Source organism: Podarcis erhardii, assembly GCF_964252035.2.
Source record: "Podarcis erhardii genome assembly, chromosome: 11".
In the NCBI taxonomy this organism is placed as follows: domain Eukaryota; kingdom Metazoa; phylum Chordata; class Lepidosauria; order Squamata; family Lacertidae; genus Podarcis; species Podarcis erhardii.
In genome coordinates, this window is record NC_138501.1 from 6339923 (window position 1) to 6353611 (window position 13689).

The 13689-nt window shown below is 46.0% G+C and overlaps 2 protein-coding genes across 4 annotated transcripts in view; both read right to left on the minus strand.

The window, feature by feature from the left end:
• The window catches only part of RASEF (RAS and EF-hand domain containing), a 37637-nt gene extending 33896 nt beyond the window's left edge, over positions 1-3741 (minus strand). For both annotated transcript variants that reach the window (XM_081880981.1, XM_081880980.1), the window contains exon 1: positions 3225-3741. In XM_081880981.1, coding sequence (XP_081737107.1) covers positions 3225-3667 — 443 coding nt within the window. In that variant the 5' untranslated portion in view covers positions 3668-3741. The remainder of the gene's footprint in view (positions 1-3224) is intronic.
• A 3934-nt stretch (positions 3742-7675) lies between these two features.
• LOC309352470 (uncharacterized protein) overlaps positions 7676-13689 on the minus strand; it is a 47283-nt gene continuing 41269 nt past the window's right edge. Inside the window, exons 13-15 of one of the 2 annotated variants that reach the window (XM_081880936.1) lie at positions 13557-13673; positions 10508-10618; positions 7676-8235 (exon numbers count right to left, since the gene is read on the minus strand). In XM_081880936.1, coding sequence (XP_081737062.1) covers positions 8115-8235; positions 10508-10618; positions 13557-13673 — 349 coding nt within the window. In that variant the 3' untranslated portion in view covers positions 7676-8114. Of the gene's footprint in view, positions 8236-8940; positions 9534-10507; positions 10619-13556; positions 13674-13689 lie in introns of those variants that run through there. The other variant, XM_081880937.1, reaches the window with a different exon arrangement.

A 13689-nucleotide genomic window follows, 5' to 3' on the forward strand; every position in this document is an offset into this window, starting at 1 on the left:
GGGATTGAACTTGTAACCTTCTGCATGAAAGGCAGATGTTCTACCACCGAGCTATGCCCTTTCCACAAACTGAACTGCAATTCAAGTTGAATGGAAACCTGTGTTATTGTCATACATTTGGGGAGAGGGAGAGAACACAAACCTAAGAAGAGCCTGCTGGGTTGCCAATGGCCCATGTAGATTCCATCCTGTTCTCGCAGTAGCCAACCAAAAGTCTGTGGGAAACCAGATGTAGGGCCCAAGAACAAAAGCACATTTCCCTCCTGTGGCTTCTAAAAACTGGAATTCAGAAGTCTGACTGCCTCCAATTTAAACCATCCATGAGACAGAGAGGAACCTTTGGGTGCTTTGATCATTTCAAAGTTATTTCTGGCCGATAACCTGTACATGTGTGCATTAAAACAGTTACAAAATTCTGATTTCACTGCTCTGCAGAGTGAAGGAATTTGCCTTTATACCAGTGTTAGAAACTTGAGACATGAAAGTTGTAGCTAAATGGCACCTTAAACCGAGGTTATGGGCGCAACAATGGAATGTCTAGGTGCACTTTTTTTATATAGCAAGAATACAAAGCTGAAAATGAATGAACTGTGGCTAAAATATTATGTTCGTTTTCCACATGGTCCAGTCCTTCCCCTGCCCACCCCCCTAATATTCTTAAGAGGGTCTCTTCTTCAGACTTCAGAGAGTAGCTGGAAGTGGAGACACAGAAAAAGGTCCTCCTTTCCTTCCACTCTGCAGTTTTGATCTGAAATCTTAGGCCACGGGTAGGCAAACTAAGGCCTGGGGGCCGGATCCGGCCCAACCGCCTTCTAAATTTGGCCCGCAGATGGTCCAGGAATCTGCATGTTTTTACATGAGTAGAATGTGTGTTTTTATTTAAAATGCATCTCTTGGTGATTTGTGGGCCTGCCTGGTGTTTTTACATGAGTAAAATGTGTCCTTTTATTTAAAATTCATCTCTGGGTTATTTGTGGGGCATAGGAATTTGTTCATCCCCCCCCCCAAAAAATATATATATATAATCCGGCGCCTCACAAGGTCTGAGGGACAGTGCAGTATTGCGCACAGAGTTCATAAACTTCTCACACTAATGAAACTCTGTCACAAAATGTGCCTAGAACAATAGGAGTTTTGAACACTTCTTTATACCAAATTCGACCCTTTCTTTCTGACTGCTTTTCAGCCTCTGCTTTGAAGTCGTAGGAAGTGGCATATCCAGTCTCAAAAAAGGACGCGGAGTGTGGCGTGAGAAGAGCCTGTTCCAAAACTGCTCCTACCCCAGTGCAGAGGGCTGCCATTTGGACAGGCTTGCTATAGCAGATGGATCATCTACAGATGGGGAAGGGGCAGTATTTTCACAAGAGCCAAAGCAGCACAAGGGCAAACTTCCTGCCCTGCCTTAAATAGCCACACAACTCCCCTTGCTATTCCAGCTGTAAATGGAGCCCCAACACTAAACAGGAACAGATGCAATAAAAGATAACGATTTATTTGGTCATTTGTTTGTGTTCAATATTTTCCTTGTAAGCTGCGCAGCAACTGCCCACTCCAAAAATAGGGAGGGAGTGGCAAGGTACACTTTCTTCTTCTTCGCAATGTGTTCTGCAAACTTTTACAGAATTGGGATGCCTTCAGATAACCACTGCTGCTTGCTTTGGGGTTTCTTAAGCAGTAAGAGAAAAGACCTGAAACCCACAAAGAGAGTAGCGTCGTCTGCCTGCAGTAATGGACAAAAAGGAGTCCAGAAGCGACGTGGCAACTTGCAGACTTGTAGCACAGGATATTTCAAAGATATGGATTGCATCATAAAATATTCTCTTAAGGGCCTCTATTATTATTGGTCCCCCCCCCCCTCTCCCATCCCAAAGTCCTATTGCAGCCTGACTGGATTGCCACTGCCTAATGTTTTATCTCAAACAATGCGGGGCAGAGAAAAGGGTGTGTGTTTGTGTGTGTGTGTGTTTTCTTTTCTTTTAAAAAACACACACATAAAATTGTTTATGTGGACAGAAAATGCATCTAGAGTGAGCCGTTGCCACCAGTTAATTTCTGAAATTGCAAGAGGATGCCTAGAAACTAAATGCTTTGACTTACAAGCTTTGTCTCTTTATCCCTTTTTCTTAGAGACAGTGTTGTTCAGTGGCTAGTGCCAAATGAGGAATCCCAGGTTGAAAGGTCCACTAGAATAACTAACTTGGGTCAGTCACACTTTTTCTCCTCACTGAGCCACTGTCACGATAAAATGGGGGGGGGGGAACGACTCTGACTGTTGCCTTGAGCTCCTCAGAGGAAGTGAGGTGTGGGAGGACACACAAATAAAGAACTAATAAATACCGTACTTTTCTGTGTATAAGACTAGGGGTTGTTTTACTAAAAAATAATGTTAAAAGGGGGGTAATCTTATACACGGGGGCAATCTCCTCCCATTTTCTTAATTTTGAGTCCCCCAAAATAGGAGGCATCTTATACACGGGGGTGTGTTATACATGGAAAAATATGGTACATCACAAGCTGATCCCTGACAAAAGGTAAACTGCCTTTAGGGATGCTCCTTTGTTCCAAGCAGGATGTCCCTGTGCACCCTTAAGGTGGGGGAATCTACAGCCCTCCAGATGTTGTTGGGCTACAGCTCTCTGTATCCCTGAGCACTAGCCCTGCTGACGGGGCTGAGAGGCTTTGGGAGTCCACCAGCTTCTGGAGGACCACAGGCTCCCCATCACTCCATCATTCTTGAAAGGCGGACAAGTTTTCCAGGTGCATAGGAATCCCTACCGTTGTCTGCTTTGTAATGAGTCGCTGGCAGAGAGGAAAAGGCCGGCAACGCTACTCGGCACATGCTCAGAGGCCCTTTTACCATTCATAACACCCCAGTGGCGTAGCGTGGGGGGTGCAACGGAGGCCGGCCGCACCGGGCGCAACATCTGGGGGTTAGGGTTAGGGGGCGCAAATCCACGGGTTAGGGGGCGCAAATCCACGGGTTAGGGGGCGCAAATCCACGGGTTAGGGGGTGCAAATTACTTGCCTTGCCCCGGGTGCTGACAACCCACGCTACGCCACTGTAACCCCCCTGCACACCCCAGATGTTCTGGCATGTCGGGCGCCCAGGCGGGTTGCGCCTGCCTGCCTGCCTGCCTGCCTGCCTGCCTGCCTGCCTGCCTTCCTCCCCGCGGTTTTCTCCTCGCTCGCCCCCCAGTCCGGCAGGGGACGACGGCGGGGGTTACCTGGGGATGAAGCCGGCCTCGTCCCCGAGCCGCTGCTCGAACTCCCGCCAAGCCTGGCTCGGCTCCATCGCCGCCGCCGCCGCCGCCGCCTGGCTCAAGACGTCGCGGGCATCTGGCAGCCCCGGCTCGTCCGCCCCGTCCTCGGTCGCCTCCTGCGCGCTGTCCCGCCGCCGCTGCTGCTGCCGCCTCCGGCGCTGCGTGGCGCCGCGGAAGCCGCGGAAGCCGCGGGCGAACTCGGCGAAGGTGATGGCGCCGTCGCGGTCGCTGTCGAGGCGCTGGAAGATGGCCTCGGCCTCGGCCGGCCGGACCCGCAGCTCGGCGCACAGCGCGCCGAAGTCGTCGCGCTCGATCCGGCCCGAGCCGTTCACGTCGCAGGCCACGAAGAGCGAGCGGAGCCAGGACGCGTCGTCCAGGGGCCCCTGCTCTCCCCCGGGGGAGCCCATCCGGCACCCGGAGGCTGGATCCGGCTCGGAAGGGCGATCGCAAGCGGGACGGGCAGCACCCGCCACCCAGCCCAGCCACCCTGCCCGCGCCCAGCAGCCGCGGGGGCCGGTTCCCTTCGGCGCCGCCCCTTCGGCGCTCCACCCCTTCAGCCAAGAAAGTTTCTTCCGAGAGCCCAGCGCCATTCGCCGCGCCCGCCCCGTCCCACCTGGAGCGCCGCGTTTGGCCGTGGAGAGGCGGCCGCGCCGTCGACGCCTCCCAAGAGCAGCGCAGGGCCGGGAGGAGGGAGCGGTGCGCCCGGGGCTATTCCGTCGGAGCGCACGCCTCCGACTCTCTCTTTTTCTTTTCCTCTCGATTTTAGGACTAGCCAAGGGTGCAGAGCACACTGCGGGGACTAGACGCCAAGGCGTGGATTTCAGGGTTTGCTGAAACCGCTTAATCCGGACTAAGCAGCCTGCGGCCATAGATGTAGTCCGTAGGGAATATAAGAAGTAGCCCGCCTAATAGCACGTCCACGGTTGGCCTCTTAAAGCACAGGCTACCTCGTTCCTCTTAGCCAGGGGTCAGGAAACTTTTTCTGCAGGGGGCCGGTCCACTGTCCCTAAGACCTTGTGGGGGGCCGGACTATATTTTGAAGGAAAAAAGGAACGGATTCCTATGCCCCACAAATAACCCAGAGATGCATTTGAAACAAAAGCACACATTCTACTCATATGTAAAAACACCAGGCAGGCACCACAAATAACCCAGAGATGCATTTGAAATAAAAACACACATTCTACTCATATAAAAACACACTGATTCCCGGACCATCTGCGGGCCAGATTTAGAAGGCGATTGGGCCGGATCCAGCCCCCAGGCCTTAGGTTGCCTACCCATGCTCTTAGCTGAAAGTACCAGGAGTTAAACATGGGACCTTGAGCTTTATCACTGAGCAATGGTCTTATAGCACTCCAGCTTAATTTATAAGGATTCTATCCAAAACTTTTCTTGCCCAGGGAGGTTTTTCTGCCTATATAGAGATGGTTTCTTTGAGAATCTCTTTATCTGGGCCAAAAATCACTTACCTGTTTACTGCTTCCTATAAAGCCACCCGTGGAAAACCCCTTCAATGGCGCAAATACACAATGGGCGTTATTTCTCTTGCATACCTGAGGCTGCCGTTCTGCGCTCACTTACCCAGGAGTAAGTCCAATTGCATATGAGACTCACTTCCAAATAAACTCGCAGAGGGATGTGCTGTAAGTTATTTCAGTTGCTTAGCTAAGGCAGCAGACATGTTTTTGTTTGCAGCAATCCTAAGCAAGTTGAACTTACTTCTGAGTAAATACATTTAGGATTATATTGCAAGTGAGGCTTGCTCATACCCAAATAGGCATACATAGGACTGCAGCCTACTCGGGCTTCTTCTACTTAAAATCACTTACTCAGAACTAAGTCCCATTGGGAGTGTGTTAAATACTGGGAGTGTGTTAAAATTGCATGGAATTTTCACCATGAGGCATCTTTTCCATGGAAACATTCTTTTTCCTCCCTTATCTCACTTGCATTTCAGCATTTTGTATTTGTTAAGAGACAGTTTCCTTATAGATATGTATGTGGAGAGTCTATCTAAATAGGTGTGTGTGAAATAGAATTACCTTCTTATGAAAAAAGGACCTGTGGTCCTGCTGCTGCTACTGGACTACAACTCCCATAATTCCTGACTGGGTTCTGCTGCTGGGAGTTTCTGCGTACACCATGCATTTAAAGCACCTGACTTCCCCAAAGAATCCAGGGCACTGTAGTTTACCCCCTCCAGAGCTACAGTTCCCAGCACCCTTAACAAACTACAGTTCCCAGGATTCTTTGGGGGAAGGCATGTGCATGCATCCTGGGGGCCAAAAATGCATGGAAGGCTACAAGCAAAATGCTAAAGGAGCTGCCTTTTAATTCTGTGGCTGACCATTGGTCTAACTAGCCACAGTTTGTAAGTTCTCATATATATTTCCTTTTTATCCTGTAGTCTGAAATCTTTTAGTTGCCTTGGTCAAAAACTTGGTCAAAGGACCTAGTAGACCTTTCCATGTGTTGTGCCACTAAACTCTGATCTTGTATGGATTATTGCTGAATAGAAGGGAAAACTGAAAAGAATCCAGTCTCTATTCCTTAATATAAGGGGTCCTTTCGAAGACTAACTAGTCTAGACTTTACAAGTGTGTGGCTTCTAAACATTAAACACACTGACCTTTCTGCTTGCAGAACAGTGTGCTCAAAATAGATTACCTGAGAACCAGAGAAAGGAAGTGGCATAGACTTGCAACACTGGTTTTGCCAGGTTGGGATTCGCTAAGAAAGGGCTCACTTGCTGAACAGGTTTCTTTGCTCAAACTACAGTTAACAGATATCACTTAGATTGTATTGCCTACATATATCACAAGGACAGAAACCGACTAGGTGTCTGTTGAAACAGAAAGTGTGCCAATGTATTTTCTGAAATATGAGTCCTTAATCAAAATAGAATCATGATTGACTTATTATCTTCACATAATGCTGCTGCTCCCTGTGATTTTGGTTTCTATTCACCTATAGAACAGTTGTGATTTTTTTGCTTCAAGGAACAGGCAAAATAAAGGTCTTAAACCTGCAGGCTTACATTAACAGTAGATGGGCTGGTGAGGGCAGCTGTGGGTGCCCTCTAAGAAAGAGTCTTGGATTCAAAAATGGAACTTGAGAGACATGGGGAGATGTGTTCAATAGCTAGATGAACAGCCCCCACAACCACTCAGGCCAACATACTGCATGTGCAGCACTGGCAAAATGCAGGATTGTGAGGTGGTGTGGTGGCACACAGGGCAGTCTTAAGCATATCCGGCGCCATTGTGCAAAGCTTCCTCCAGCACACTCCCCCGTTTCCCAGAGTTTTTTAGGGAGGACAGCACTGCCGGCGGGGCTGGAGGAGGCGGGCAGTGGCTGGAGTGCGGCTCCTGCAGCAGAGAAGAGGCGGAGGCTCAGCTGGATGCTTTGTGCTGCAGTGGCCATGGCAGAGAGGCTCTGGGCATGGCGCTGCTTCAGCGTGGCATGGCGGAGGCAGGCAAGGCCAGCAAGCTGATGCCAGGAGGTGCCACGTTCAGCCTCCACCTCTTCCCTGGCACCCTCCAGAACTTGGCGGCTTGGCGTCCCACGCCTGTAGCCTCTCTGGGTAAGACGTCCCTGGTGACACATCTTTTGGCACACTCCAACCAAGTTTCAGGAATGGGCTGAAAGAGGGTTACAAACGGATTGAATACATCCTGTCCCAACCATTCAGGCCCTTTCCCTTGGCTCTCTTCTTAAGATCAAATATGACGTCACTGAGCACTGTCACAGAGATGTAACCTGTAAAATGGATAGCACTGGTTGTATTCATTCAGGCTGCCAATGTCCACCTATGAAGGCTTGGCACCACCCAGCCTATTCAAGCAACTGGCAGAAAAGCCACCCAACAAAAGATGATTTATTTTTATGAGCAGTAAGAGTGGGCGTTGGGAGACGCAGCTCTCAGCACGAAAAGAGAAAACAAAGCTTTGTTCCGATATGTCTTATACATTTTTGGGGCGGGGAGGGGGAAGGACAAGAGATAGCAGTTTGAATGCAACCCCAATTAAAATTACTGTAAATGTTAAAAATGTGTCAGATTTGGTCTCTAGTCTACATAGTGCCCTCTTTGAATTCAATGACTGAGGACGAGATGGTTGGGCAGTGTTCTCGAAGCTACAAACATGAGTCTGAACAAACTGCGGGAGGCAGTGGAAGACAGGGGTGCCTGGCGTGCTCTGGTCCATGGGGTCACAAAGAGTCGGACACGACTAAACGACTAAACAACAACAACAATTTAAAATAGTTCTATCACACTTTTCTTTGCACAGAAAGAAATGCAGCTAACGTGAAAGTCATTATTTATTTATTAACCAGGGTGTCAGAGGGTGTGTGTGTGTAAATATTATAATTATAATTAATATAATATAATATAATTAATATAAATGAGTGCATCAACAGAGAAAGCCTTTTCCTTTGTTGAAGCCAAATGTCAGTTTGGAAGAAAGTAGGACCTCTGTAGTATGTGGCAGGCTCATATGTGTCTAGATAGCTTTTCCATTCCTCATATTTCTTCTACACATACTTTTAAATAAAAAATAAAATATGAATTAAGTCAAACGCTTTAAGCACAATTTATGTTTATTGTTTATTGTACTTTTTCAAATTATGTTAAATTGTATCTCTTGAAACAGCCTTGTGCTCCTTATTTCACAGATATTGAAGATACAGTAGCAGCAGAGATAGTATCTGGATTAAAGCTAAGTTAGAGGTAGATTCTATACCTTGCCCAAGTATAAATTTGTACAAGTCTTCTTAATAAAACTCTGAGCAGGAAAAACTAATGTAATATCTCTTTGCTGAATCAAAATTGGGGTTTTTTTGTGAAGTTCCTCATTCAGATGACAATTTAGTAGCTGTCATGTCATGCAGCACTTCAACGTTTTTATTGATTCTTTTAATGGAGTCCAGATCAGGCACAAAGTGGCAACCATATAAATGAAGTATCTTCAGTCTGGGGGGAAAAAACATCATTTGTAAATAGTTCATTAATTTGTTTTACTAGTCATCTGGCAGCCACAGAATAAGTCCCCGAAAATATGTTGCTTCCTTGTAAAAAACGCCAGAGGGCCGTTCCTGTAAGATGCTCTGCAGATAGTAGGATGAATGTGCATTACGCGCCACTGAAACCTCTACCAAGTAGCTGTTGACTTTCTGGGAGTTTATAGAGTTTTATCATCTGTTAATGGGGTTGTCTTGGTTGGGGTGGTGACAGAACGAGTAGACCACAGGCTTTTCATGCCAAAGGTCCAGGTTCAGTCCTCGGCATCTCTAGGTACAGCTGTAAAAGACCCATGAAAAGCTGCGGCTGGTCAGTAAACAGTGGTGCCTCGCAAGACAAAAAGAATCCGTTCCGCGAGTCTCTTTGTCTAGCGGTTTTTTCATCTTGCGAAGCAAGCCCATTGACGGCTTAGCGGATTAGCACTATTAGCGGTTTAGCGGCTTTTAGCGGCTTAGCGGATAACCGGTTTAGCGGCTTAGAAAAAGGGGGGGAAAGGGGAAAAACCCCACAGGAACTCGCAAAACATTTTCGTCTTGTGAAGCAAGCCCATAGGAAATTTGTTTTGCGAAGCACCTCCAAAACGGAAAACCCTTTCGTCTAGCGGGTTTTCCGTCTTGCGAGGCATTCGTCTTGCGGGGCACCACCGTACATGTCCTTTCTCTGACCTGATGCCCTCTAGATGTTTTGTACTACAACTCCCATCATCCCTGATGACTGGCTACACTGGCTGGAGCTGATGGAGGTTGTACCCTATAACATCTAGAGAGTACAATCTGATTTGATTTAAGGCAGCATTCTATGTTCCCTAACAGCTAGGCATATTTTCCTGATGGACTAGGATTCGGCCTTCACTGGGTAATAACTAACAGAGCTAGGAGAGATGGCAGAGACACAGTTTGAAGCCAGTTTGGCAGTTATGAATTTGGAAAGAGAAAACTAACGGGGAGCAGAGGGAAGGAGGCAAGCTCTCTTTCTTCCCTAACAACATAAATGTTTAAAAGGTGCTCACAGAGCGAGCCCAATATCTCTGGAGAAACAAATGTGCTAACTCCTTGCAAATCCAGTGACAGGAGCCTGAACTATTCCTGCTTGAAGGCTGCCAGCACTTTTTGGAATTCTCAAGCTATCACCTTGAGAGATGTCAAACTCTATCCACAAAAAAACTAAAATTTGATTGTCATTCTTGTTGCCAGGTCTCCTTCTGTACTAACAGCTCTTCTTCCGCTGGTAATAAAAACTTACTTGAAGCACTGCAAAAACTAAGAGGTATTTCTACGACCGAATAATATCAAAACCACCTAAATTGTCCTGATCCCCAGCCAGCCAGCAAATAGCCAAACAACAGCAACAAGTGAAAAATAAAAAGGCAGGATAGCATTACGGTATCTCTAAAGAATTTGTTAAATGAGGAAATGTTTAATGGAGGTTTCACCATTCATTTACCTCAAAGGAGACTAAGGTTACTCACACTACAAAATAAAACAAACAATAAAGGTCTGGAATGCAAATTGCTCTGGAATGCAATATGACACCACACTCACTGCCTTTAATCTTAACTACAGGGCATTAAAATCTGCACACACACACACATGAATTCTTCCTAATGCAGGTTTGAATAAACTGAACATTGTTTTGGATCCTTCCTTTGACCATGCCTCTCCCTCAGCAACTTCACATTTGTTTGAATGCATGAAATGGGCCCCTACATGCATATGGCCATACACAGTCTGAAAAGTCCAATTGTATGGAGTTCCTGCTTACATGAACATCAAGGGGCACAAAGCCCTAGGGGTGGATTACATCTCCACTGCCTGCTCATATTGTCACTGAAAATGACAGCTACAGATGGATCAAAAGATCGTCAAATCTACCATTCTGTTTCGGACAGCAATTTCTGGCGACCAGTGGGGCATGAATCTGATAGCACTACTGCTGTCCTACATCAACTGGTATTCATTCTGCCTCTGCACAGGGAGGCTCCATTTAGCCATTATGGCAAACCATTATGCCATTATGGCAAACAAGTGGAACCTATGATAAAACAGTGCAATGGCTTTCTGCTCCAGTCAAGCCATGCCCTCCTCCAGGATACTCCATCCTTCTCTCCAAATACCAAAACCTTTCCTCGTAATTTAGTTCCAGTAGGGTCCTATTGTTGATCCCTTTACTATTAAGTCAATGAAATCATCAATACCTGGATTGTATTAGAGGAAGTCACACTCACCTTTTGCAATTTTTGCATAATTTCACAACTGCATCCAGGGAGATATTCTTGCAGAAACTCAGCTTCACACATTCCAAAGTCCTGAAGCAGAAGCTAGCCAACAGGGAAACCCTGAAGCCCATAAACAAGACACAAGCTACAAGTTAAGTTCTGCTTTTGAAGTAAGATTTGAAAAGCAATTTTGCTCTATGAAGTCACTTCTCGGATTAAGTACACCTATTCCTGATAGACACAGTACTAGGTGAAAAACTATTTCATGCTTTAAAGACCAGCTACTTATTTGCAAGATGATTCAGACATTTTGGGGGTATATGTATTCTACAGGATGTGATACATTTGCACTCCTTAAATCAGCAATGAAGGGCTTTGCTGTAGGAGAAGCCACATTTCACATTTTCTTAACTTTGTTTCATGCTTCTCCATAAAGTATTTATTTTGTCGTTCATTTCTGAAGGTCACATACAAGAGGTTAGCTTCTACACCAGGGTTACCAACCTTTATGGACCAGTTGGTACATTTTGAATTCTGGGAGAGTGTTGTGGGTGCCAGTCACAAAAGAGTTGGCATGGGGGGCATGGCATAACACAGAATTAGAGAGCATTGTCATTGCTGCTTCTACCACCTCAAGAACCTCATGTTTATCATAGGAAGTCAGTTATATCCTGCTGGTGCTGATTGTAGACATACAGCTGTTAAAGTCACAAATGCTCTGCTTTCCCTAATGCCAATCCTAAACCAAAAGCTCAGCTGTCCTCCTGTGCCCAGTTTCCAGGGACTATTCCCCATTAAACCTAAGGAGATTTATTTCTGAAGTAAACAATGCATACCATTGTACCGTAACTTACAGTGACTTCTTAAGGAGTGCAGGGACATCACTTCATGTACAGTAGGAGATATCCCTGATTCTTGTTGCAAAGTTTTCACATTTTGCACTTGCCATTTGGGGAAAGTCCTCTTTTAACATCCATCCACCCATACTTACTGTGTACTAGTATTTGCAAAAAGACAAAAACTTCCAAAGAGTACCTGATCTCAGTCAAAAGCACCACAGGAAAAGTACATCCTGGTTGTCAGGAAAAAGGGAAAGGAAATCATGGAGATTCCAAGGTCTGCTAAAAAAATAAGATGGAAGCAGGGAAAGCATACTAATGGGGAGCAGAAAATAGAAGCTCTTATGACCATAGGCGCCGACTCCATGGGGCCTGAGGGGGCCCGAGCCCCCTCAAAAATTCGTTTGGGGGGGCTCTGCCCCCCCAATAATTTAAGAAAATTATTAGTTATATTATGCTTTGTAAAATCACAAAATTATGTTGGTATTTTTTATTTTCCTTGTTTGACGATAGTTACCTTTTAAAATACATTCAGTAATGAGTTAAAACAAAGCCACTACCGATCTAGAGAGGGGGTGGGGTTGCGGGCTCTCGACCCATCAACAATCTTGCGGGGCTGGTGTCAGCCCCGCGAGAAGCGGGGATTCCCCCTAGCTCATTAATATTCACCGCCCACGGCGGTAGCCAATCGGCTGCCGCAAAGGGCAGGCCCTCACAGGTTCACTTAAGGTCGGGGCAGCCCGGGGCTCGCCCCTTTCGTTCCCCCAGCAGCAGCGGTTTGGAGGTCTTGGGCCCCCCCAATATTTTTTATAAGTCGGTATGGGCCCCCGCCCCCCCAATATTTTTTATAAGTCGGCGCCCCTGCTTATGACCCCAGGGATTTCTACTGTCTGGTATCCAAACAACTCACTTAGCTCTGACTCCACTCATTTGCTTAAAAACACTGACAGATGGGAACAGCCAGACCAGCTCATTTTACCTAAATTGCTTAGAAATTGTTTAGAAGGGCACCTGCACATTTCACCTCATAGCTTTCTTTCCAGGAGGGCTAGTTTAGAGTCTGAGAGCCTAGCCTAGAGGCCCCAGTGAAGGTCTTCATGGCACCCAGAGGATTAAATGTCCAAAACATTCATTAACCATCAGCTTCAATATACTTAACAAGGATGCAGCTTGGGTGGGGAGAGGGGGTTATTGGTTTATTTTTGTTCTTTTTTATTATGCATTTTGTGTGGTTTTGTATCCTGAGATTTACAGATGAGATTTAATAAATTAATAAAAATAATATTATTCAAGTATTTCAGAGCCTGTTGCTAACAAGATACTGATCTGCTTGCAGCCAGTGGGAGTGGAGGGCAATGCAATCAAGAAAGTCCATCAATATTTTTACAGCAATTTAGCTGAATGTGCTGCAGTCTGAATAACTGCAAGGAGGACATGTTCCAGTGCTGTGACATTTAAATCCACTTAGTTCATAGAAGAAAAATAGCTATATGAGAATCAGCTGGAAACATTTCTGAAAATAATGGAATCAAAAAGTTAAAGAGAGCAGACCAATCAGATGAAGCCCGGATAGTCCAGCAGTGCTAGAATGCGTCTAAAGAACATAACGCACTTATACTTATATAGCTGTTGCCATAGCTACCTATGAAACAGTCTTAATGCTCTGCAAATCAGAATGGGAAATTGAAGGGTTCGGGGAAAAGCTCTTAGGTTATTTTGTCTACTCTCCACTCTGGATCTTAATTAGCAGATCCTCAGCTTCTGGGGGTGAAAATCCAGTCATGATGAAAAGGGAGATTACAAATTGCACCTACTGGTAACAACTGGAGCTTAGTAGCCGCTGATGCACACCAGGTTACTTTAGCAACCACAAAAACCACTCTCCTTTTTAAATGTAGATAATAAACTAATCAGAAATAGTCTTTATGCTCTACAACAGCCATATATCTGATAGCCTGTGTCAGGAGCACAAGGTACGTAGCCTGAAAGGGAGATAGTGAAACTCCAAATTTTGCCTGAAAATAAATCAGTTCAAACCACAAATTTGGAGCTGAACTGTCCCGCCCTGCCTCATTCCCCAGGCAGGCTGCAGAAACATAGGTGTCAGGAGGGCAGCTCCACCGTACCATTACTGGCTGCTACTGTTTGAAGGTCAGATTACATTTTTATTGCATATTTCCTTGAACACGTCACTTGCAAAATGTCCTCAAACACCCTACCCTCTTTTGCTGGTTGCAGTGGAACTTAAATCAAGGAAAGAAAGCTTCCGGCATCTCCCCGCCAAAGCTTGAACTCCAATGTCAGTGACCTCTTTACAGCCACTAACATCCAGGTACCTGCAGCAATTAAAAA